Source organism: Astyanax mexicanus, chromosome 13 (genome assembly GCF_023375975.1).
Source record: "Astyanax mexicanus isolate ESR-SI-001 chromosome 13, AstMex3_surface, whole genome shotgun sequence".
Taxonomy (NCBI): Eukaryota; Metazoa; Chordata; class Actinopteri; order Characiformes; family Acestrorhamphidae; genus Astyanax; species Astyanax mexicanus.
The window spans coordinates 16,145,066-16,169,312 of record NC_064420.1 but is presented as its reverse complement, the minus strand read 5'-3'; the positions used below and the strand labels follow the sequence as shown (position 1 = coordinate 16,169,312).

General features: G+C 39.8%; 1 protein-coding gene across 4 annotated transcripts in view; it reads right to left on the bottom strand.

Annotated features, from left to right (window-relative positions):
* znf512b (zinc finger protein 512B) overlaps positions 1-24,247 on the bottom strand; it is a 76,513-nt gene that overhangs the window by 28,705 nt on the left and 23,561 nt on the right. For 3 of the 4 annotated variants that reach the window (XM_022677539.2, XM_022677540.2, XM_022677538.2), the window contains exons 3-7: positions 10,843-10,922; positions 10,420-10,548; positions 7,562-7,770; positions 5,906-6,156; positions 1,991-2,062 (exon numbers count right to left, since the gene is read on the bottom strand). In XM_022677539.2, the coding sequence (XP_022533260.2) occupies positions 1,991-2,062; positions 5,906-6,156; positions 7,562-7,770; positions 10,420-10,548; positions 10,843-10,922 (741 nt within the window). The remainder of the gene's footprint in view (positions 1-1,990; positions 2,063-5,905; positions 6,157-7,561; positions 7,771-10,419; positions 10,549-10,842; positions 10,923-24,247) is intronic. The other variant, XM_022677542.2, reaches the window with a different exon arrangement.

Sequence of the window (24,247 nt, the reverse complement as noted above, 5' to 3'; positions counted from 1 at the left end):
TCCCACATCTCTAATTAGTGTGATTTCAGTAAGCATCCAGAGCAACCAAGGGTCCATAGCTGTGCAATGTACTTGCATGTTGTGCAGAAAATACATATGCAAATACATTACTTAACAACAACCTAGCAGCACCTTAGCAGCCACCTAGCAATCACTTAGCAACCCCTTAGCAACCACCTCAAACACCATAGGATCATAGCAACCACTTAGCAACACCTTAGCAACCACCACGTATACCATAGCAACCACCAAGCAACACCTTAACAACCACATTGCAACCACTTAGCAACGCCTTAGTGACACCACAGACACCATAGCAACCGCTTAGAATCCTTCAAGCAACCACTTTAGACACCATAGCAACACCATAGCAACCACCTAGATACAACACAGCAACCAACACGGATACCATAGCAACACTTGGCATCCACCTAGCAACACCTTAGCAACCACTTTTAACCACTTAGAAACAACATAGCACCCAACAGATACCATAGCAACACCTTAGCTACCACCTAGCTACCAATACGGATACCATAGCAACAGATTAGCCACCACCTAGCAACACCATAGCAACCACCTTGCAACCAACAAGCAACACTTTAGCAACCACCACAGACACCATAGGAACACCATAGCAACCACTTCAGACACCATCTTAGCAACCACCTAGCAACACCATGGCAACCACCTAGCAACCACCACAACAACACCATGGCAACCACCTAGCATCCACCATAGATACAATAGAAACCCCCTAGCAACACCATAGCAACTACCTAGTAACCACTTCAGACACCAGAGCAACACCTTAGCAACCACTAAGAAACAACATAGCAACCAACACAGATACCATAGCAACACCATGGCAACCCCCTAGCAACCACCATAGACACCATAGCAACCACATAGAAACACCTAAGCAACCACCTAGAAACCACTTCCGACATCATTGCAACACCTTAGTAACCACTTAGCAGCAGCTTAGCAACCAGAAGTCACCATAGCAACCAGCCACGAATTAGCACTGCAATCACACCTGCAGTTTCTGCAGGGACTACAATATATTTATTACTGTGCTTACTGTTCTTGTTAATAGACTCTTTAAAACTCAATCTAAAAGAAAATTTTTCAGTGACAATGACCTATAATCATATTGTCTACACTTAACAGCACACGATAATATATATGATTAGCCATAACATTAGCACTACTGACAGATGAAATGAAAAACACTGATTATCGTCATCTATAGTTGATCCTGCTGAAGAATAGATATTTCCAAACAAAAATGTTCTAGACGAAAAACATCAGACAGATCTTATGGGGTGTTCTCAGTATGCAGTGGTCAGTATATAGCAGTGATCCAATAGGGGACAACTGGTGAATTGGAGATTGTGTCATGAGCACCTGTGGCTCACTAATTGTAAATGAACTGCAGTAATGTTAGTCCTGGTGACAGATGCGAGTCCATGCCTCAAATGGACTGTCCATTTGACCTGTTGTGGAGTACAAGAGGGAGTTAACTCCACAGTAGGCAAGTGGTGCTAATGTTATGGCTGTTTAGATAAGAGAACAGGCATACCCTGGAATAGAAATGGAATGCACCAATAGAGAGAACATTGATGTGAACTATTTTTTAGGAATAGAGTTAAAGGGGTGCAAACTTAAAAATTCTAAATATCCAGACTACGAGAGAGGAGAGAGTCACATGTGTAAATTAGTGTGCTTTGTCCTCTGGCGGTGTGTGTCAGTGTGTGTATGTGTGTGTGTGAGAGAGAAAATAACAGACCTGCACCATTCCGAAAGGATATGAAACACTTCTCTAATGGTGCTATTAGCACAAAAAGGGCTAATTACAGAGCAGAACAGAAGACATACAGAGAATTACAACCACATGGCAAAAGCCACCTCAACGCCTCTGAGCTAAACTCTTAAATCTTAAAGAGAGAGAGAGAGAGAGAGAGAGCTGTGAAAAGATGAGTAATACCTTTCAATCCAAAAGTCCCAGAGATGGAGGGCTGCTCCCCAGTGAACTTCTTTGGAGTTTTCTGCTTCCTCCCTAGCTCAAATGGAGAAGAGAAAACAGACAGCTCAAACATCACACTGATACCTGAAGGAAGTTAATAATCAGTCTTATAAGCATACTTTAAGAGGTCTGAGCTGGATAGTGTGCCAACTGATAACACTGCTAATACAAAGGTCTTGTTTATATACACTCAACATAAAAAAATGCACCCAGAAAGAATGTTCGTCAAAATGAAGATAAAGGTCACAAAGAATCATTCAGACTGATATTTAATAATCTAGGCCAGGTCTCATAGTGTGGGGTGAAACCTTTGGTTTTCATTTCTGGCTGAATTTATAGCCCAATGTTACATAAACGAGGTCCTGCAACTAGTAGCCCTACCTAGGGGTGGGCGATATGTCCCTAAAATAAAAATATCACCATATTTTTGGGTGTTTTTGTAATGAAGATATTCTTGACGATATGAGATATGACAAAACATTAATTTTATCCCTTTCGAACCCGAAAAATAATTAAGACCAACAGAATAGAGCATGAACCAGCCAATAAACAAGTTTAATGAGGCTAAGTAATAAGAGCTAATTTTTACTAAATATATGTGATTTAAACACTGCATGTGTATTTTACAGTGTAGGAATGGTTTGTGACATAAATGCTCAATATCAAATCCAATATAACGGGATTCTTATACAGTAGGCAATAATAAAAAACATATTTTAGTTAATTATATTTAATTGGATTTTATATTATGGTATTACTTTCTTATTTTGTGTGCATTACAGGTAGAAAACAGCTTTTTTATATTGTTCCATCACTTTAGATAAATCGCTTTTTCCACAGTTATCCAGGCTCAAAGGAGCTCCACACTTCATTGGTAGAATCTTGAGAGCATTATTTTTTAACAGTGTGGGCGCAAGGCATGAAAATAGATGGTTGAGAGGGTGTAAGATAGCAAAGAGCAACGCGACGTGCCTTGTGCAGGGTGTATGATAGAGCACCCTAAATGTTAAATCATTTATTGTTCCTGGTAACCTTCATCTTTCTTGATGAAGAAAGATGAAGGTTACGAAAAACACATACGAAACCACTATTTCGTATGTGTTATTTTCCACAGGCTCATTGAGCGGCAGCATTCTCAAACTGGATCACATGCCACCACCTGTTCCACCATGTGTTACTGAATCACGCTGTCATTTATCTCCACCCAGAGAACGCTAACACGGCCTTTATCTATGAGCCAGGGGACGAGTCTGATGATATGTCATTTGTCTCGGCTGCAGCGGGTGTCAGTGGACGTATGTGTGGTGTGTGTGTGTGTGTGTGTGAGAGAAAGAGAGAGAAAGAGAGAGTGTGTTTCTGCATTTCATGCATGCTGTGAAGCAGTTCTTGATCATCTCATTGAAGTCACCCACACAGCTGCTCCAGAGCTTCTCCTCAAACCCTGAGCAACATTACTGACTCAGAGACAGCCCCTCCACACACACACACACACGCACACACACGCACACACACGCACACACACACACACACACACACACACACACACTCAGATGCTCTTCGCTCTCTACAGCAACAAATGTGCGGAGTGCGTACCCAAACAAAAGCCATAAATAGCAGACTCCCAGCACAAGCCATACAGACATCTCATTTAGTGTGTGTGAGTGTGTGTGTGTGTGTGTGTGTGTGTGTGTGTGTAGTAGAGAAAACAAGCCGTCGCCACCAGCAACCACGCAGCAGCTTAGTGACCTGCCCTCAGATAGAGAAATGCCACTGAAATGGTGCTGCTTAAAGAGGCAGTGCACGAGTACATTAGGAGTGTTAGTGGTGTGTTTTAAGCCTGAAGGAGTTATATTTTATATATGATTATTTATGAAATTATGAAATAATTAAATCATACCGTACACATCAAAGAGAACCTCTACATAATATCTGTGTAACAATTTGTATAATAATTAAGTGACTAGACTGTAATTGTTTATTATTATTTTATAATTTTATTTCTAATTTTTCCCATTTACAAGATTAATTACCTAACCCACTCACTAGGACTCCCCCTATCAGTAGTGATGCCCCAACACACCAGGAGGGTGAAGACTAGCACATGCCTCCTCTGATACATGAGAAGCCAGCCACTGCTTCTTTTTGAGCTGCTGCTGATGCAGCATTGTCAAGTAGCCAGCACACTCGGAGGAAAGTGCAGCGACTCGGCTCTGATACATCAGCTCACAGATGCCCTGTGCTGCGGAGTGATGTGGGGAGAGAGCGGCATCTACCCACGCGGAGGGAGCAGGGCCAATTTTGCTCCCTCTGAGCGTCGGAAGCTTGATGGCAAAGCTGCATGAGTGGGGGTTCGAACCTGCCGCATAGTGGCAGCGTATTAGACCACTCAGCTCCCCCTAGACTGTATTCTATAGCTGTAAGATTAGAATATTCAAATTGTCATTTTTGTGGGGTTAGATTTGATTGAACAACTTTTATAAGACAGTGTCTTTTTACCCCTTTGAGGCACTGTTTTTTTTTATTTCTTACCTTTTGACTGTTTCTATTTCAGGCTGTTTTAGTTCGGTGAAGGAGTGGGTGGGGAATAACGACAGGATTTCGGCTCTTAAATATTCATGTCATGCAAATGTTTCGCCTCTGATTGGCTAACAGGACTGTGACGCTCCCTCCATGGCTTTGCAAGCCACGGTGGACAAGGCCATGTATCCTAATTTAAGGTGAATTCAGTCTGGGTTTTTTCCTAATTTATACTTTTTCTGCCTATTTTCTTTTATTGTCTGATGCAGGCAATTAGGGAGGCAGAACAGTTTCATGTGCAGCATGCATATACAACCTAGATTGCATATTGGTTTTTCTTTTGTAAAACAAGTACTAAATGTTTTCTAGCAAAATTGTATCTTTAAATAAGAAATCTTTAAACTTTTTAAACATTCTGAAAGTTTTCTGGCGATAGTTCAAAATGCAGCACACAGGAAGTGATGTAAATCTGTAGTTTTTCTGCAAAGCCTATGTGTGAGTCTTACTTTTTTCTTGGGCCCTTCTGTTCTCCTTTTCTGTCTTGTGTACTTGCTTGTCTTCCCTAGATTGCGTGTGTCGATGTGTTGTTAAAGCCCAGCCATCAATGTTCTCACCCGTGGTTGTTTGTTACGCAGCCCCCTCCTTATCTTCCCCAGGTGTTCCTTGTCTGTGTCTGTATATATATATATATATATATATATATATATATATATATATATATATATATATATATATATATATATATATATATATATACAGACAGATATACAGATATATATATAAGTTTTTCTGGTTTGTCATAGTTTATTATCTTTAGTTTGTTTTTGTTTGATCGTTTGTTTGACTTATCGTTATAGCTTATTGTTTGTTTGTTGTTGACTTCGTTGTCAAGCTAGTCTTGTTTTACTGTCTTGGTATCTGTTGCTTTGTTTATTTTTCTATTACTTTATTTATTTAAAACCAATACATTTGCATCCCGCCTCCAATGTGTTACAGCAGTCTTGGCCCTGCTAACACTGATGTTTTCAGTGGCCCAGTGGCCATTTTAGAGCTTATTTGATGATATTTTTAAGCACATAAACCAACCCGTATAAGACCCAAGCTAGGAAAATGTTCCAGTTTTCCAGTTTTTAAATGAGAAAAATGAAAGTGATATAGTCAACACCATTTAGTGCACACTGGTCACGCTGAGATAAAACTCTAAACTATTACAACCTATATTTATTTTAGTTTAATATAGTGATCCATCAATATGAAATATTTGGCCAAATATCAAACGTTTTTTCACAGGTTGTATATTTAAAGTATTTAAAGAGTCAGCATTAACAGAATTGAGTAGGTTCTGTAAGGTAACCTTACTATGCTTCATCCTCTCCGGGTCTTCCTCAGGAAAGGGTGGCGGCAGGCTCCCTCCCTCACTCTCGCTCCCCCCGGTGTCTGAAGCCGCCCCCTGTTGCTGTTGTTGTTGCTGCTGCTGCTGCTGGGAGCTGTGATGCTGTTTCCTTTCCGACTTCTGGGTGGCGCACTCGCCGTTCTGCGAAGGCTGAGATGCTTCCTGGGTCTTCTTCACCTTGAAGAAGACGGGCGAGGGGGGGTTGTTCTCCATAGGCCTGAGGCCAAGGACAGAGAACAGACACTCTTACTAAAGCACAGTAGCGTTTAAAGCACTGTTCAAAGTAATCAAACCTTATTATATATTAAATGCTCTTAGGAAAAAAAACCTTATAACCAAAACGTTCTGGATGTTTTTCTGGAAGTGAAAAGTCTTGACTAAACATTAACAAACCAATAAGATAATCCTAGATGTCTAGTTAATTGTTTAGTAGCCCCAAAAAGCAATAAAAATGGAATACAAACGAACTCAAGACCTCAAAAAGAACTCAAACAGTAGGGCGTTTTTACACATGTGGTTTGTTTCTTTGGTCTGTATCAGGTAATGAGTTTGTTTACATGGAGGGTTTTTCTCCCTCGGTTTGGTTTGTTTTTACACAGGCACAAACCTAAACCCACCTTCTCTCTCCTCTGATTGGTCAGAGCTGTCTGGCATGTGAAAAAGAAGGTCCTGTGTTATAAACCAACCCATATACCTATGCACTGATCGCTGAAATTTTGCTGCTGTGTTTTCAAACTAAATGCTTTTAATTAGTCACACGGCAGTGAGTATCAAGTGCTGCACATACGGCATTTAGTATAAACCAGCTTAGCATGGTGCATCAACAGGGGCAGCTGTATTAATTATCTAGCTAAGGTTTGATATTTGGGTCAGACTGAGGTTGGATCACCATAAAGAAACCCCTCCAGAGTTGGGTTGGAACCGGACCGAGGCCAACTCCAACTGCAGGTCTCAATACAATTGCTTTGGACCACACTGAGTGCAATTACTGTTTTCCCAACTGCCCAAATTAACCGCACTAAGTGTACAAACAAACCTCTTTTAACCAAACCAAATATTGCTGGTGTGAAAACGCCCGTAGTCAAATATCCAACCAGAAATCTGTAGAAACTTGCTAATGCTAATGTCCTTCTATTGTACTGTTTTCACCCTGTACTTCAATAGACAGCAAGTATTATTTGGGTCATTCTAAGCACTGCCGCGACTATGGCATAGTGGTGGTGTGTTAGTGTGTGTTGTGCTGGTATGAACAGTGTTGCTGAAGTTTTTAAACACTTTTTCCACAAACTGTTTACTCTACTGAAGACTCCTACCAAACTTATCTAACTGTACAGCTGATCTGTTGCTGCAGAGATTGTGTTGGTCTTCCTCTAGTTCTTCATAATAGTGGATGTGGCCCACCAGAAGCTGTTGGCTTGATATTTCTGGTTGGTCTACTTTTCTCAGTCAACAAAGAGTGAGTTGTTTAAAACCTCCAGCAGCTCTGCTGTGTCTGATCCACTCGTACCAGCACAACACACAATAACATCTCCCAGTGCTTTTTGTAACTTTTTAAACACTTCAGAATGCTGGTTAAAATAAGCTAAAGTTAAAAGCCTTAATAGGGTCACAGACTCTCTCACCTCTTTTTGGAATTTCCTTTCACAAGGCTCTTCTGCACCTTTGGCTCAAGTTTAGGCTCAGACTTGGTCTCCATGGGCACCCCTGCATTGGACTCCATGGTGACCCTTTCCGGATGGTTCCACAGTTTGTGCTTCTGTAGGCGCACTTTAGTGGCAAACACAGCCTCACAGTACGGGCAGCTGTGACTCAACTTCTCCGCCATGGTTGCCTGACGCACACACACACACACACACACACACACACACACACACAGAAAGACAGACCATTTGTTACCACAGTGGACAGGATAACCCCTGAGCCCTTTCTGTTGCTTCTGATGACCACTATAAAGAACATTAAATCTCAATAAATAAGCATATGTGTATTAATGACCTGGGTCTTTAACTGTTATAAATCCTGTCACTGTACTGTACTGTACACTGTACTGATCCTACGAATACAGTGAGTGGTTACTGTAAAATATATTATCATTCAAATTCAAAGCTGGTCAATGTGTTTATCCGAATGCTTCCTCAACATCAATGTTATTATACATTAGTAATTACAATAATAATAATAAATTTCTATAAATTATTATATTCACCCAAAGTTGTGTGAGTCAATCAGGAAAAAATAACATACGTGCACTCTTTAATTTCTTTCAAAATGTCAGATTTATTGATCTGGAATTGAATTACAATCTATTAAACTAAAGCAGATTTGTGTTGTGACTGTTTAGCTGTATGGTTAAAGGTCAATTCTGAAGTGGTTTCTCTATGTAATCACTGTACACTAAATGTTCTTCACTATATCGCTCTGTATCACTTTTATATAATAACAGTAACAGATTGGAAAGTTTTCCTTGCTTGGGTGCAATTCAGGTTGGGTTATGTGCTCAAAATATCAATAAATAAGCCATATAATTGCCCCTGTACTGGTCAGAACATCAGTGGTAGAAGGGTCAGATCCAGCTTTGCCTAAAAGCTACAGCACTTTCTGAGTGATAGATCTTTAACTGTCCCCGGAAAACATTCAACATTTTCTGCAAAGGGAGAAATTAAAAAAAAAGAAAAAGGTATGTTAGGGTTAAAAGTTAACACTCTACCTCTCTCTATAGCAGGGTTCTTGCACCAAGTCAAGACCCAAAAATGTTGTCATAATTTCTTTGGTAGAAAAAGAATTTATTGTATTGGAAGTTAAAAATGAAACTATGCAGTTATGCAATTATGTTATTTATTATAGTCTTAGTCAAGACTTATTTTGACCTTCCAGTAAGTCGACTCACCGATAAAGTTATTATGTTAGCATTTTGGCTAGCTAATTTGCTGCTAATGTTAGCTAGCTCTCTGCTAACCTTAGCTCGGCTGATATTAGCTAGCATTTGGCTAATGTTAGCTACCTCTTTGCTAACCTTAGTTCTTACCGGTAACGCTAGCTAGCTCTCCGCTAATGTTAGCTAGCTTGACGCTAACCTTAGTTCTCTCACCGGTAACGTTAGCTAGCTCACCGCTTATGTTTGCTAGCTCGCCACTTAAGTTAGCTCTCTTCCCGGTAACGTTATTTAGCTCTCCGATAACATTAGTATATGCTTTCCCAATGGCATTAAACGCATCTGAAAATGTAATACCTACAGCAAATTTACAGTACATTTAAAACCTTAATCATCCAGATTTTAATTTAAGACATTTTAAAGCTTTTTAAGGACCCGCGGGAACCCTGTATACAAATCACTCTATTCTTTTCCATTAATACTTTATCATACAGGTTCTCTGCCACATTTTCCAGTTTGTTTTATGACCTTATTACTACATTCATTATCCAACAGTATAATAAATCACAGGGTATTGTGGTTCATTAGTAAATTCACCTGTGTGCACCTTAAATCGCTAATTCAATCACTAAAAGTGGTTTGCAATGCTTAACATTACAAATTGATGATTAAAAGAGAATAAAACCCTCCTATTTCACACAATTTAAACTATATGGAGTCAGATTGAGTAATATTGAAATATCCAAATCTGAATCCATTCCACCCTCTATATTAAAGAAATGTCCCCTGTGCCACTGCTGGCTGCAGCACAAGCCCAAAGCATAATCCATCCAACCTCATGTGTAACAGTTGGAGAGGTATGCTTTTCCTGAAATAGCATTCCAGCATATTTTTTCTTTCAATCATCTCTTTTAATTTGATTAATGCATAATTAACATCTATAACACCCTTTTTTAAAGTCATTCTGTAATCTGGAACAAAATGAGCTAAATCAGGTGAGGCAGAGAGAAAACACAAACATGTTCTCTAAAGCTCTAAAGCTGTATTGTTGAACACTACAGAAAATTGAGTTATGGTTTATAGCACTTATTTAGGAATATTACTCAGGGTATGCTTTACTGATTTATATTTACTTCCACAGCCATGTTCCACTCTAAAGACTACATCTTCCACAATACCCCTCTCTCTGTACCATCTGTCACCCCAGGCAATCAGAGACAGAGCACCCACATTCCCAGGTCACCCGACCCTGATTGTTCACAGCTGTTAGCCATACGCCTTATAGCCCTTAGTGAATATATACACCTGTCTCTTTGCCTTTATACTGTATGAGGTGTCTTCTTCTTTTGTCTGCTAGCATATGGCGAGTTTAATTGTTTGTCTGTCTGCTTTATGATCTCTGTCCATTATCTAGCTTCCTGTCTTTGTTTGCCCCTTGCTCGTACTGTTTTGGATTCACTGGTGTTAGACTGCTTTTGCCTTGGACTGCTAATAAACTAATAATAAGACAATTTTACTAAATTGTCCGCAAGTATCTGTCCCATTATCCCTGCATTACAATTAATATATTATAGTATATTATAGGGATTTGAGGGGGTCAGGTCTTACCCCGTGGCAGCGCTGATAATGGTATTTAAGACCATAAATACTGGGAAACTCCACCCAGCAGCCTGAATTCGGGCACTTCACACGAGAACGACTCTTAAATTCCTCTTTCCACTGAACCATCATATGGGCCTACAGCAAGACAGACAGATTCACACACACACACACACAATTGCCCTTTAGTAAGTAACAACTATGAGTACACACAAAGTACACACCTCGAACTGTTACTCCTCCAAGATCAACTTCCTCTTTCCAAACTAAAAGCGCTGGAAATAAAGTGGAAAATCCCCTCACTGCTGTAACATCCTCCACCATTACAAAACAAAACAAAAATCCCCCTCACTTTCCTCAACCAGCATGGAAAACATTCCCCCGGCGCTGCCAGAACTGAACATGAGTAGCTTTATTGTTGTTTGGACTCACAGGGATACTGCGCAGCTCCTGCACGTCCACCCGAGGGCGCCCTTTCTTCTTCCCCTCTGACCTCTCGTTGCAGGAGGGACCTGAAGCAGAGAAAACAAACACAGAGACACTGAGAGTTTGCAATTTTAAGAGAATGAAGTCAGTGATTTCTTCAGTTACAATAACATACCAGTTTAAAATATGATTCAAAATGCATATACACTGACATGCCAAAATCATTGAATAGTCAAGGCAGTATAAGTGTTCATACAGCTTAATTATTCAGGAATTCGTCAACGCACCAACATGATTCATACATTGTGACAAACATGGAACCCTATTGTTTCTAAAAATAGCACTGACCTCGCGCTGAACTGAATTGTTTTTGTCTAAGGGTAGTTCTAGAGATATCAAGAAAAATAAATCCGCCTGGTGCTGCTCATGTATTCTGTCACAGTAATAAGCCATATAATGAACTATCATCAAAATCCTTATACTTTCAACTAAAACACACTCTAATCTAACTATTCCTGAAAAGAAAACTCATGTGTGAATTAATTTAAAGTCTGTAAATTAAAAAAAATTATCAAAACATAATCAGGCTGTGACTTCACACACAGATGAGCCTTACACACACAGAACAGATTTTTCAACCACAAAAGAGAAGCTAAAAATGGCAGAATATGGATTTAAAAAACTATAGATTACACTTAAACTTATGATTGTTTTTCTTCTGTTGCTTCATTTGAATTTAAAAATGTCGGGGAACAGCCAAGAGATCCATTACGGCAACATGCATTGAAGAAAAGTGCCAGTGGACACAAACCATAAGTTTAAGCTCAGCTCAGCTCGGTCTGGTGTTTTTTTGAGGTTTCTGCAGTTCATATGTGTAGGAATCATGCACTTTGTTGTGGAAATAAATTAAAGGTTTTAATAATAATTGTGAACAAAAATGATGCATTTTTTTCAAAATGTTAATGAAAACAAAATGTGAGAAGTGTGACTTGCAAAATATTCAGCCACCCTTTATCAATACTTAGTAGAGCCACCTTTCACTGTTATTACAGCAACTTTTGGCATAAAAATGTCTATAAATAGCAATTTTGTTATCTTGCCACAGATCCTCAACAGGATTTAGGTCAGAACCTGACCATTCTAACACATGAACATTATTATTTGATCTAAAACCTTGGACAGATTCTACCACCTAAGTTGTAGATTTCTGCAGCTCCTCCAGAGTGACCATGGGCCTCTTGGCTGCCTCTCTGATCAGTGCTCTCCTTGCTCAATTTGTCAGTTTGGGTGGACGGACATGTCTTGGTAGGTTTGCATTTTTTGTAGAATCCTTTTTAAATTTTTGGATTATTGATTAAACTGTGCTCCTTAAGAAGCTCAAAGCTTGGTTTTTTTTCTCAAACTAACCCTGCTTTAAACTTCTCCACAACTTTATCTCTGACCTGTCTGGTGAGCTCTTTAGTCTTTATGATGCTGATTGTTCCTTAGTGTTCTTTAACAAACCACTGAGGCCTTTACTGAACAGCTGTATTTATACTGAGACTAAATCACACACAGCTGGACTCTATTAACTAATTAAATCACTTCTAAAGGCAATTGATTGTACTGAATTTTAAGTAAAGGGGCCTGAATTCTTTTACATGCCACAATTTTCAGATTTCTTAAATTTTGAAAAACATGTATAATTTTAATTCCACTTCAAAAGTATGTGGGAATTTGTGTTGTATATCACTTAAAACCTTAAAATGCATTTAAATTTGTGGCTGTAAGGACACAGCATGTGAAAAAAGTTTGAAAGGAGTATAAATATGTTTGCATCACTCAATCCTCTCACCTATATAACTGTTTAGTTATACACACTGTACTGAAGGGCACTCGGAGAAATTGAATGGACCTGCAGGAGAGCAGTCAATAGTAACTGTACACTGCATGCAAATCACTGCTAAGCCAGTGTTCAGTGTGTGAGTAAATGCTACTGGTCTCTTGGGCGGGTGATTATATGCACTGGTCTTTCTGGTACGGAGTTCATCAGGGGTGCTGTAAATCCATAGGCACAGAGGCAAGGTCAAACATTACACACTCCAACTAATTATAAACTAAAAGTCCTCTGAGACGCTCCGGCTTCTGGCTGCTTAGCAACTACATAATAAGGACACTTACAAAATGGCTTCAGTGACTGCAGGGAGAGGGGCTGAGTCTGTGTGTGTGTGTGTGTAAATGAGAATGATTGTGGATAAAGGCCTTTCACCAGCCAGAGTAAATCAACCATTAATCAGCCAGGCCTCTGACACCACACACACACACACACACAGTTTCCTCTCTTTCTGATGGCTTGCTTACTTTCTCTTCTCTACACTATTCCTCCTGCACACATCCTCCCTTCTGTCTTTCTGTGTGCCCCTCCTTCACTGTGTGTTTACATGCACTTCATAATCCGATTACTGCAGAATATCAATCAGAGTTTGTCAGTAATTCGATCACGTTCATGTTTACATGAACTTGGGTGATCAGATAATGGGAAACCTCAGAGTTTACATGAGTAAGACAATAGTCAGATTTTTGCTTTAAGCTAACACACTGAGCCGCAATATGAACATGCATCAGCTTGAAGATGAAGATTATTTAAATCCTTCACTTTCAGCATCACTTTAAAAGTGTTTGAAGGTAATCTTACATGAGATTACATGAATGAAACTTATTTCCAATTCTATGGTCGGTTTTCACACATCAGCAGACTGAAAAGTATAAGAATATTCCAACTTAGAGTTTACATACACTGAGAAATCTGATTAATTTATCAGTTGTCTTATTTTGCATTTAGAAGGCCAAATACTGTCTGATTAGGACTTTATCATCACCACCATATCATTAGTAATGCACCTGATCAGTGATGGCATAGATGGCAAAATAATCTGATTACTGATTACCCATTTAAAGAGTAACTTAGTTACTTTGATGATCACATGATTTTAAAAGTTACTAAGTTACTTTTAAGTAACTGCAACTTCAACTTAACAGTTTTGCCAAAACTCACTTTTACTAAAAGCTTGGCTCCAACTTCGGGACTTAGCACTTTATCTCCAGCACAGAGTGAACAACCAACCTTGATCATCTTTAGCTGATAAAAACTCAGAATAGTGTTTGTATTTCCAGATAAAAGAACGGGCTGGAGAGAAGTGATGGATCGAACAAAGACGTTGTGTTGGTGTTGCTCGGCGGGTGTAGGGTATATTTGTGGAAACACATCTTGCTTTCTACACATCGCAGACAGCCACAGCTGTGATTGGTCCACTGTGCCTTCGCAGAGCGACGCAGAGCTGCTGATACGCACACACAGTAGTATAAACGCGATCTGTTGTGTAGAGGGCTCTCACTGGAGACGTGTAGACTATGCTGTAGGTTCGATGCAGAAGTATAAATTGGGCTTAACATGCTAAAGCATATCTGCCGGCATCATTCAGACCTACCAATAACCACAACTAATAAAAAAGTAACTTCTACCCAACTACTTATCCTCACTGCTTTTAAGAAGCCTCTAGATGTGAAATCAGACAGAGCCCAATCCATTACTAAAGTTTCAAAGCAGATTGTTTTTTTTTTTTTCAGTTTGGAGCCTTGTGTAAACTTTTATAAACATACAGAGGAGTGTAAAACAAAAAATGGTTATAATGAAGTTTCTTTGTTATTATTAAGTTAATAAAGGTGCGGCTATACAGAATGCCCAGCCTTTTTCTTTTCTTTTTTTACACCAACCATACCGAATACGGTGCGAACCATACCACGGTGAGACAGTCGGGTGCTACAATATCTTTTTACTTAAGAATAAGGAAAAAGTAACGCACAGTGCCTTGCATAAGTAACTTTAATTTAATTACTGGTAGTGCTGGGTGGTATGGCCAAAAAGGTATATCACCGTATTTTTCAATGTTATGATGGTTTCAAGGTATATCACAGTATTTTTTTATTATTATTATTTTTTGCATGACTGAGCTTTTATACAGGTTTGTGAGTTACTGTACTGTTAGTAGTACATATAATCTAAAACACTAAGGCTTTAAATTAAGACTTAATTAGCAGAAAAACAGCTGAAGAATTTAAACAACAGCTGAAGACTTTAAACAACAGACCTTAAAAAGAGATACACCAACAACTTTAACTTTAACTTCACAAAATATTAAAAATATTTTAAATAGTTCTGTAAACACTATAAATGGACCTAAAATACTGTTTAAGTATTCAAAAAGATATTTCTCAAAAGCTCTATTTTGCGCAAGTCTGACCAAAGTTTAATATAAATTTACTCTATGTTATTTCTTTGGCCATTAGAAGCATTACAGTATTTAAATCAGCTACAATTCCCTTCTTTCTCCTGTTAAAAAAATCATGTTTTCAAATCATCCTTCAAGGTACAGTATTAGGCTAATATGTTTAAAAGGGCTGTAGTTACTGCTCGAATATACTGGGATAAAACACTCATACAGTAAGAAACAGAAGCAGGAGCTGTTCTCATTTCTCTCCAGCGCTAGACCAGAGTTGGACTCCACAAGGCTGCGTTTCTCTGACTGTTCTGTTCTGCATGGTGCTCCGCAGCACTTCTAGTGGTGTGGTGGTATGAGAGAAACACATACCGGTTCTAGTACCGAATGAACCGGTATACCACCCAGCACTAATTACTGGATTGGACACAGTAACTAGTTACTGAAAAAAATGGCCACATTAGAGTAACACCTTACTGCGTCAGTGAGGACAAGTGCATGCCTCCTCCAATACATGTGAAGTCAGACCCCACTACTTTTCCAACTGCCACCAATGTAGCATCACAATGCAGGAGGAAAGCGCCAGATCCCCAGCTCTGATACACCAGCCAACAGATGCCTGTGCTGACTAACAACACAATGTGAGTAATGAGGAGAGAGAGCAACACCGACTCCCTCGGACATAACATGGCCAATTGGGTCTCTTTGATCCAGGATTCAAACTAATGGTGGACAAAGTACCCAACCAAGTACTTGATCTAAGAAATCAGAGAATGCTGTTTACATAAGTACTTGAATAATCAGACAGTAATGCGATTATGAGCGTTCATATAAACGCACTCGGTCTCTCTCTCTCTCTCTCTCTCTCTCTCTCTTTCTCAATAATGAGGGCAGGCTCCCTCATTAGTGCTCCCCTCTCCACCACAATTAGCCCTCTCGTACATCACTGCTGCTCCGCTGGCCGTGCCGCTTACTACCCAAGACGAAAAGAGGAGGAGGAGGAGGAGGAGGAAGAGCGGATCTCAGAACGAGACAGTGCTCTAATTACGCGTCACAGACTCTTCTGCATCAGCTTCTTATCGTATCTACAGTGTAGCACGCCTCTCCAGCACCCGTCTCACTATATCGGGTAGTTTAATTGGAGTTAGAGTTGTGTAGTGTGTGGTTGAGTGATATCGATTAAAAGTTAAAATCCTGTAAAAACTGTAAAATCCTTGCTCTTACCCAGAGGACGGAGTGAGGAGTAGATACGCTGTGGTGTTAAACACACACACACACACACTTTTAAAGAAAATAAGATCTCTCATTTTCAGCCTTCAGCTGAGGATCAAATTGAGAATGAATTTTAATTTCTGCCTACCAAAATAAAGGTCTCAAAAAAAAAGCATAATTAAGGAATTTGGCTCTCGGGTAGAACATTCGGTCTGCACGTGTGTGTGTGTGTGTGTATGTTGCTATGGAAATGAGACCCACTTGTCTTACAGTAGTGCTGTAATGACTTTCACAGCGCAGGTATTAACTTACAGGTACACGTGTGCACACACACACACACACACACACACACACATTAAGATACACTGCAAAACCTATATAAAACTATAAAAGCCACTTCTAGATGTACAGTTTACATTACTGCTAAACAATTTTCTCATTCACAACAACCTCAGCTCACACACTCTTCTCCTACAAGACACACACGCATGCACACACAAACACACACACTTGTTGTTCTGGTGAGAGAAACAAAGAGTACTTTCTCTTTCCTCGATCAACATCCCTGCTTATCTAACAAAGGCTTACACTCTCAAGACACACACACACACACACACACACACACAATCAGAAAGAGAAGCCACACAGCTGATGAGCTGTTTACAGCACATACACTCTCATACACATTCTGTGTGCATATACACTCAGACACACACACACACACACACACACACACACTCACTCACATGGGGCCATGCTGTAATTTGTGAGAGTGCGAGGCCCTCCCAGCTGTCTCAAACTGCAGCTGCACACTGTTCACTCTCATCCTCAGAGAGAGAGAGAGAGAGAGAGAGTGTGTGTGTGAGAGAGAGAGAGAGAGAGAGAGAGAGAGAGAGAGAGAGAGTTAGAGAGAGAAATAGAGAGATCTAGAGAGAGAGAAGAAAGGGAGAGGGTTAGACAGTGAACGAAAAGAGTTAGAGAAAATAAAAAAGAGAGAAAAGTAGAGAGAGTGAGAGAGAAAGAGAGAGAGAAAGAGAGAGAGAGTGAGAGAGAAAGAGAGAGTGAGAGAGAAAGAGAGAGAGGAAGAAGAGGGAGAGAGAGAGGTGGGGTGGTTTGTGCTGAGTTGTGCCAACTGCATAATGATCTCAAATAACCCGGCTGCTCTGCTCTCTCCGCCTGCTACAGCTTCCTCCCATAACTCTCTCTGCCCAGATCAACATCAGCCTCACACACACAAACACACTGTTTTTATGCAGAGTCAGTGCGTAGGGTCAGTTATACTCATTGACAAAAAAATAAGGAAGCAAGAAGCTGCTTACTGGAACGTAATGAAGCTTTATATGAGAGACTGTAATGATGATATATGTAAGTGATTACAGTATTAGAATGAAAGGACGCTCTAGTACCCTGTTGGGCGCTTCTAGGGTGGATATAAGATTATGTTCCCTATTTAGGGCGTGTCGGTGTGTCTTTGGTATTGTAAGGGAGTAGGGATGGGAATTGATAAGATTTTTCCGATTCCGATTCCCTTATCGATTCTGTGAAACGATTCGATTCCTTATCGATTCTCTTATCGATTCCAATTTGGGGAAAAAAGGAGAGCAAACAGTTTCATAAGCACCAACTTTGTTTACTTAAATATCATACGACCTTACAAACTCAACAACAAGTTCAACATGTCCACAACAATGTGCAACTGGCAATATGGAAATGTAGCAAATACTCTCTAATAATGTTGTGTGCGCAGATGTTTGTGCATATTTGATGTATTCCCTCCCGGCGATGTTATAAAAAATTTACAATGGTTGCAAAACGCCCTGTTGCCATCCTTGTGTAGCGTGAAATGAAGCCAAACTTTCGAGCGGTTTAACCTAGTGGACGCCATTGAAAAGACGTGCTTACTGAATCATGCGTAACTTGCGTAACATGCGTAACTTGCGTAACATGCGTAACTTGCGTAACATGCGTAACATGCGTAACTTGCGTAATATGCGTAACTTGCGTGATCGTGCTGTCTGGAATCGATAAGAGAATCATTATGCAAGGTGCCAAACGATTCCGTGGAATCGAAACACACGGAATCGATTCTCAACAGGAATCGATTCTCGATTCCCAAGCCTATAAGGGAGCAAAAAAAATATGCCTTGAAAAGCGCAAAATACATGTGTATTAATTCTCTTAAATGTATTAATCATGGGTGTGTTTTAGGCGTAACGAGAAATAAACCAATCAGTGCACCAGTTGTCATTCGCGTTTAAGAGGCAGGTGTGCTCTGACTTTGGCAAGTTGATATCCTAACAGCGCAATGCTTTTGCATGTCTCAGCAGAGGATACTGACCTGTGTGTTCACACTGAGAAGGTGTGCCAGCAGGTAATTTAGGGTAACAGCAATGTTATTTTATTCTTTAATCTGTTTATTGTTGATGTAAAAGCTGGATTTGTGAGCTGCAGCTTGTTTATTTGTGTGTAAAAGGAGCGTAGAGCTCACGCAACACACACAGCAGTCCTGCTCAGCTAAGATATGATTGGACAGCTGATTGCTGACTGTTGTCAGAGTTTTATTCAGTCAGTACCTCTCTCCTTCACGCACCATGTGGCCTCGGTTGCTCAATCCTGCCTCTTTGAGGTTTATAACATCAGAAAAATTTGACCGTTTCTGACGCAACAGGCCACCCAACTCCTGGTACAAGCAGTGGTCATCTTACGCCTCGTCTACTGCAATGCCCTGCTAACTGGCCTCCCGGCCTGTGTAGTGAAACCACTCCAGATGATCCAGAATGCAGCAGCACGTCTGGTCTTCAACCAGCCAAAACGGGCTCATGTCACCCCACTGCTCATTGAGCTCCATTGGCTACCAGTTGCTGCTCGTATCCAATTCAAAGCTCTTACAATCGCCTACAAGGTGATGACAGAACAGCTCCTTCCTACCTGCACTCACTCCTGAAGGCTTACGCTACCTCCCGGCCGCTGCGCTCCTCCAGTGAACGTCGCCACGCTTTACCAAACATTCACACAAAGAAATCCAGACTGTTCTCAAACAGAGTTCCCCAATGGTGGAACAAACTACCTCCCACTACCAGATCAGGAGAATCTCTCACTATCTTTAAGAGACTCCTGAAGACAGAGCTCTTCAAAGAGCACTTACTCTCTTAACACCTCTAACACACTAACTACTTCTAACCTCATTTCCTTCTTCCCCTTCTCTACTCCTCTATCCCATTATTTCCCCTTGACCTTCTTTAAGCCCTGTCTAAAGATGTTTTACCTTTAACTTCTATTACTTTTGTACTTCACTATTGTGAGTCGCTTTGGACAAAAGCGTCTGCCAAATGCAATGTAATGTAATGTAGCGTATATAAACCTGTATTTCCTGCCGCCAACATAACAAGCTGAAACACGCCAGATATTAACCTCAACACACCTCACTTCCAGACCACCACACCCATCAGTGTAGATATATTTCTAAACTCCAACGCTATTTTACCGGTGAGGGCGCAAGGCGTGAAAATAGACTGTTGACAAAGTGTAAGATAGCAATGAGCATTGCGACACGTCTTGCGCTGGATGTACAATATGGTCCTAGATATGGCTGGACATGGAGGCATACAGGATCCGTGTGGCATCCTGGGACACATTTGCCGAGAAATGTTGCAGCCGGGACTGTAGGTCCTGCTTCACACCTGTATGTTGCCAAAGCTGGAATCTCAGGTGAATGGACAGGTCAAGAAAGTGCTGCAAGTAAAATGCTTGCTGTGTGTGGGCAAGCATTATCCTGCTGAAAAATGCCAGATGGAAGCCCTTCTATGAGATGCACAACATGTGGCTTCAATATGTCCTGCATATATCGCCTACGATCAAGTCTCACAGCATTCATACTCAGTGCTCCGCGTGCAGCTGGGTAATCATGTAAGCAAGTATTTGAGATAAAGGTAAAGTGATCCAGACTAGTGCTGGTAAACACCATCATGGTACAACATGCTAACGTGAACCCCTATCAGTTACAACAGAGATGCAGACGAGCCACAGCTTTTTGAAACCTCAGCAGCAACCAGCACACCAAAAATATATGCTAGAATCCAATAGTGTAATGCTATCTTGACTCAATTTAAAAAATAAATAAATTATTTGTCGACTCCAAATGCTCATTGTTGACTAATCCTTAATTTGTAGCACTACACAAAGAAGTGGGGACAGGGTAACACTGACGCTTCTCTGTGCTCAAGAACAACACGTTACACATTTTCTCACTGCATACCAGCACTTTACACATTTAAAGGACAATGTTCAGGACATTTAAAGAGCATTTTTAATCCAGTTTAGCTATTTTCATTGTATTAAAGTGGCAGATAAAGTTAGGAACTGGAGTCGTACCCACAGCATGCAGAGATAGAGGGCATGGCAGAAATAGTAATTATTGACTATTCGACTAATCAGATAAATAATTTTCAGGTAAGTCGGCTACCAAAATAATTGTTAGTTGCAGTCCTACTCTTCAGTGTTTCTAAACTGGACTGCTGTAACCATTTTACGCACTTGTTGTAGTTTACTATATATTGTTCCTTTAATAATCATTTGGAATGAAACTGAGAGTACACACGGCGAAAACAGTATAGACATTTTCATATTAGTCTAGTTGTAAAGATGTAAACAGTGTGTTTTTATACTATGAGCATTTTCCTACAGTTTGATTTAAATAATTGCAATATATCATCTCGCTTACAGTATTGCAGCATACTTCTATGAACAGAATGGTAAACCATGTATCCTAATAAATACAGTGCACTGCAAAAGTATTCTTTTCAACGTTTTGCCACATTTCAGGCTTCAAACATAAACATATGAAATTGTAATTTTTTGTGAAGAATCAACAACAAGTGGGACACAATTGTGAAGTGGAACGAAATTTATTGGATATTTTAAACTTTTTCTTAGAAATAAAAAGCTGAAAAGTGGGGCATGCAATATTATTCAGCCCTCTTGCGTTATACTTTGTAGTGCCACCTTTTGCTGTGATGTTGCTTGGGGTTGGTCTTAGTTTGCAAATTAGTTTTGCACATCAAGAGACTGAAATTTTTGCCCATTCTTCCTTGCAAAACACCTGGAGCTCAGTGAGGTTGGATGGAGAGCGTTTGTGAACAGCAGTTTTCAGCTCTTTCCACAGATTCTCCATTGGATTTAGGTCTGGACTTTGACTTGGCCATTCTAACACCTGGATACGTTTATTGGTGAACCGTTCCTGTTTTGGTCTTGTTGGAAGATAAATCTCAGTCTCAGTCTTTTGCAGAGTCCAACAGGTTTTCTTCCTGTATTGGCTCCATCCATCTTCCCATCAATTTTAACCATCTTCCCTGTCACCCAGGACAGCCGGATCTGTAGATTGGCAGTGGTCTGATACTTCTTCCATTTCAATATGATCGCTTGCACAGTGCTCCTTGGGATGTTTAAAGCTTGAGAAATCTTTTTGTATCTAAAATCCAGCTTTAAACCTCCAAAACAGTATATCAGACGTGCCTGGTATGTTCCTTGGTCTTCATGATGCTCTCTGCGCTTTAAACAGAACTCTGAGACTATCACAGAGTAGGAGCATTTATACAAAGACTTGATTACACACAGGTGGATTCTATTTATCATCATCAGTCATTTAGGTCAACATTGGATCATTCAGAGATCCTCACTGAACTTCTGGAGTGAGTTTGCTGCACTGAAAGTAAAGGGGCCGAAATAATATTGCATGCCCCACTTTTCAGTTTTTATCTCTAAAAAAAGTTTAAAATATCCAATAAATTACGTGCCTAAAATGTGTCAAAAGGTTATAAAGTTTAAGGGGGCCGAATATGTTTGCAAGGCACTAGTTTTTGCCAGTACACAGCCCCACTGCTGGCACAGTCTGTCCATCATCTGCTAAAAGCTGCTGAATGAGTTTCCAGCACTGACCTCACCACAAGCATGATTGCTCACTTTACAGGCCATTTTTTAGCTCCACATTTTGACTGAATGCTAATCTAATAAAAGACTCTGGTAGAGTCATTATGACCAACTGAATTCCTGAGTCAATCAGGACAACATGGAGCTAAAAACGATCGTCGCCGCGTCAGACGGGAAACAGCTCAGCGTTTGGGAGTTTGAGAGAGTGGGATCAAATTCGTGGCTTTAACACGCCAAGCTAAAAAGGCAGAAGAAACTGGATTTCTGAATGGATTCATATTTCTGCAGCCGAAGCGAGGCAGGCAGTTTGTCTGTGTTGTGTTTAAGTGTGTGTGAAATAAAGGAAGGATCACGTTACACTCGTCTCAGAAACTCCACAACTTGCTCTCAAGGACTGATTCGAGCATAACTCCACTTTTATAGAGGCGCAGACATGTCTATGGCCTTGCTAAAGCTGAATATATGAACGCGTTATCATTTTTAGCCAAAATACACTGTAGTTTATGGCAGTTTATCTCGTCATCATTACCATTACCGTATTTTTTGCACTACAAGGCGCACTTAAAATCCTTTCGTTTTCCCAAAAATCGGCAATGGTCCTTTTAATCTAGTGCACCTTATTGGTGAATTTTACCAGTCAGGTTGTAAGGAGCTGTACAGCATTATACAGGAGTTTCAGTTTAGTTCTCCAGAACCAATGCTGGAGTAGCATTAGCATTAGCTGCAATGGGTACTAAGTTCTAGCTTTTTGGCCATTCAGAGGTGAGAATTATGGGCCTGTACCCTGCTGCTAACCAAGCTAGCACTGCTGGAGCAGCATTGTTCGCTAACCACAGTGCTGTTCAGACGTGAGTATATCGGGCTGTAGTCTGCGTGTTTACTGTGTTTAAACAAGCTATGTGGGAACCACTAGCTAATATCACTCTGGCTTACCAGAACACTCAGGGTTCTTTAGTGTAGGTCTGTCGGGTGGCATTAGCCCCTTACCACTAGCGGTTAGCCGCTAATGCTAATGCTCCAGCCTTAGTGCTGGAGAAATTCAGGAATCTAAGTTTACTGTAAATAAACAGAAGCACTTTACTCACCCAAATAAACAGACAATACATTTTCAGACAATAAATCTGTGTATTCAGATCTGCTGAAGTGCCTTATTAGAAGTGCCTTATATTATCTCTTACAAGATGTCTTATAACCCAGTATGCCTTATGTATGAAAATATACCAGAAAATAGACATTCATTGATAGTGCGCCTAATGATATGGTGCTCCTTATAGTGCGAAAAATACGGTATTGGGAAATTCTAGAAAGAATACCACTGTAACCATTAGAAGTAAAACATTTTTACTTTACTTATTTAGTGATGCTGCTTAAATATAACATTGACATTGTATATTTAGTCTAATAAAGCATGACAACTTGAATAATCAGTTAACTTCGATAATCTTATTACAAATGGATTTGTAAATGCATGTAAACTAGGGTGATCCATATCGTAACATCAACAAGAATATTGTTATGATTTAAAAAATTAAATCCACATTGCGCAAGCAGTTAGTTTTAATTTTTTTTTTGCAATTTACTGTAAAGCTTTATAGATATTTTTGGGAATGATTCTAGAGTTATTAAATATTTTATATATTATTTTTTAGGCTACATAATTTATTTTAGCATTATTATTTTATACAAAATCAGAGTCTTAGAAAGTTTCTTACAAAATAGACAAAAGTATTTTTGGTTTCTACTGACTGTTTCAAACTGTAATACCTAAATAACACTAAATAAAACAAATTATGTATATTATGTTAAGACACTATTATATATTATTGAAATGTTTTTCAACATCTTGACCAGAAAAGTACCCAGAAACATCATTGTATTATTTCAGGGCCATATCATCCACCCCTACTGTAAATGCACTTTGTGACTGAGAGTAAGCCATAGCCATACCAGAGGTGCCCAAACTTCTGCATGCCACTGTAAGTAGGTCACAGACAGTGTAATATCATGTACTCCTGCGA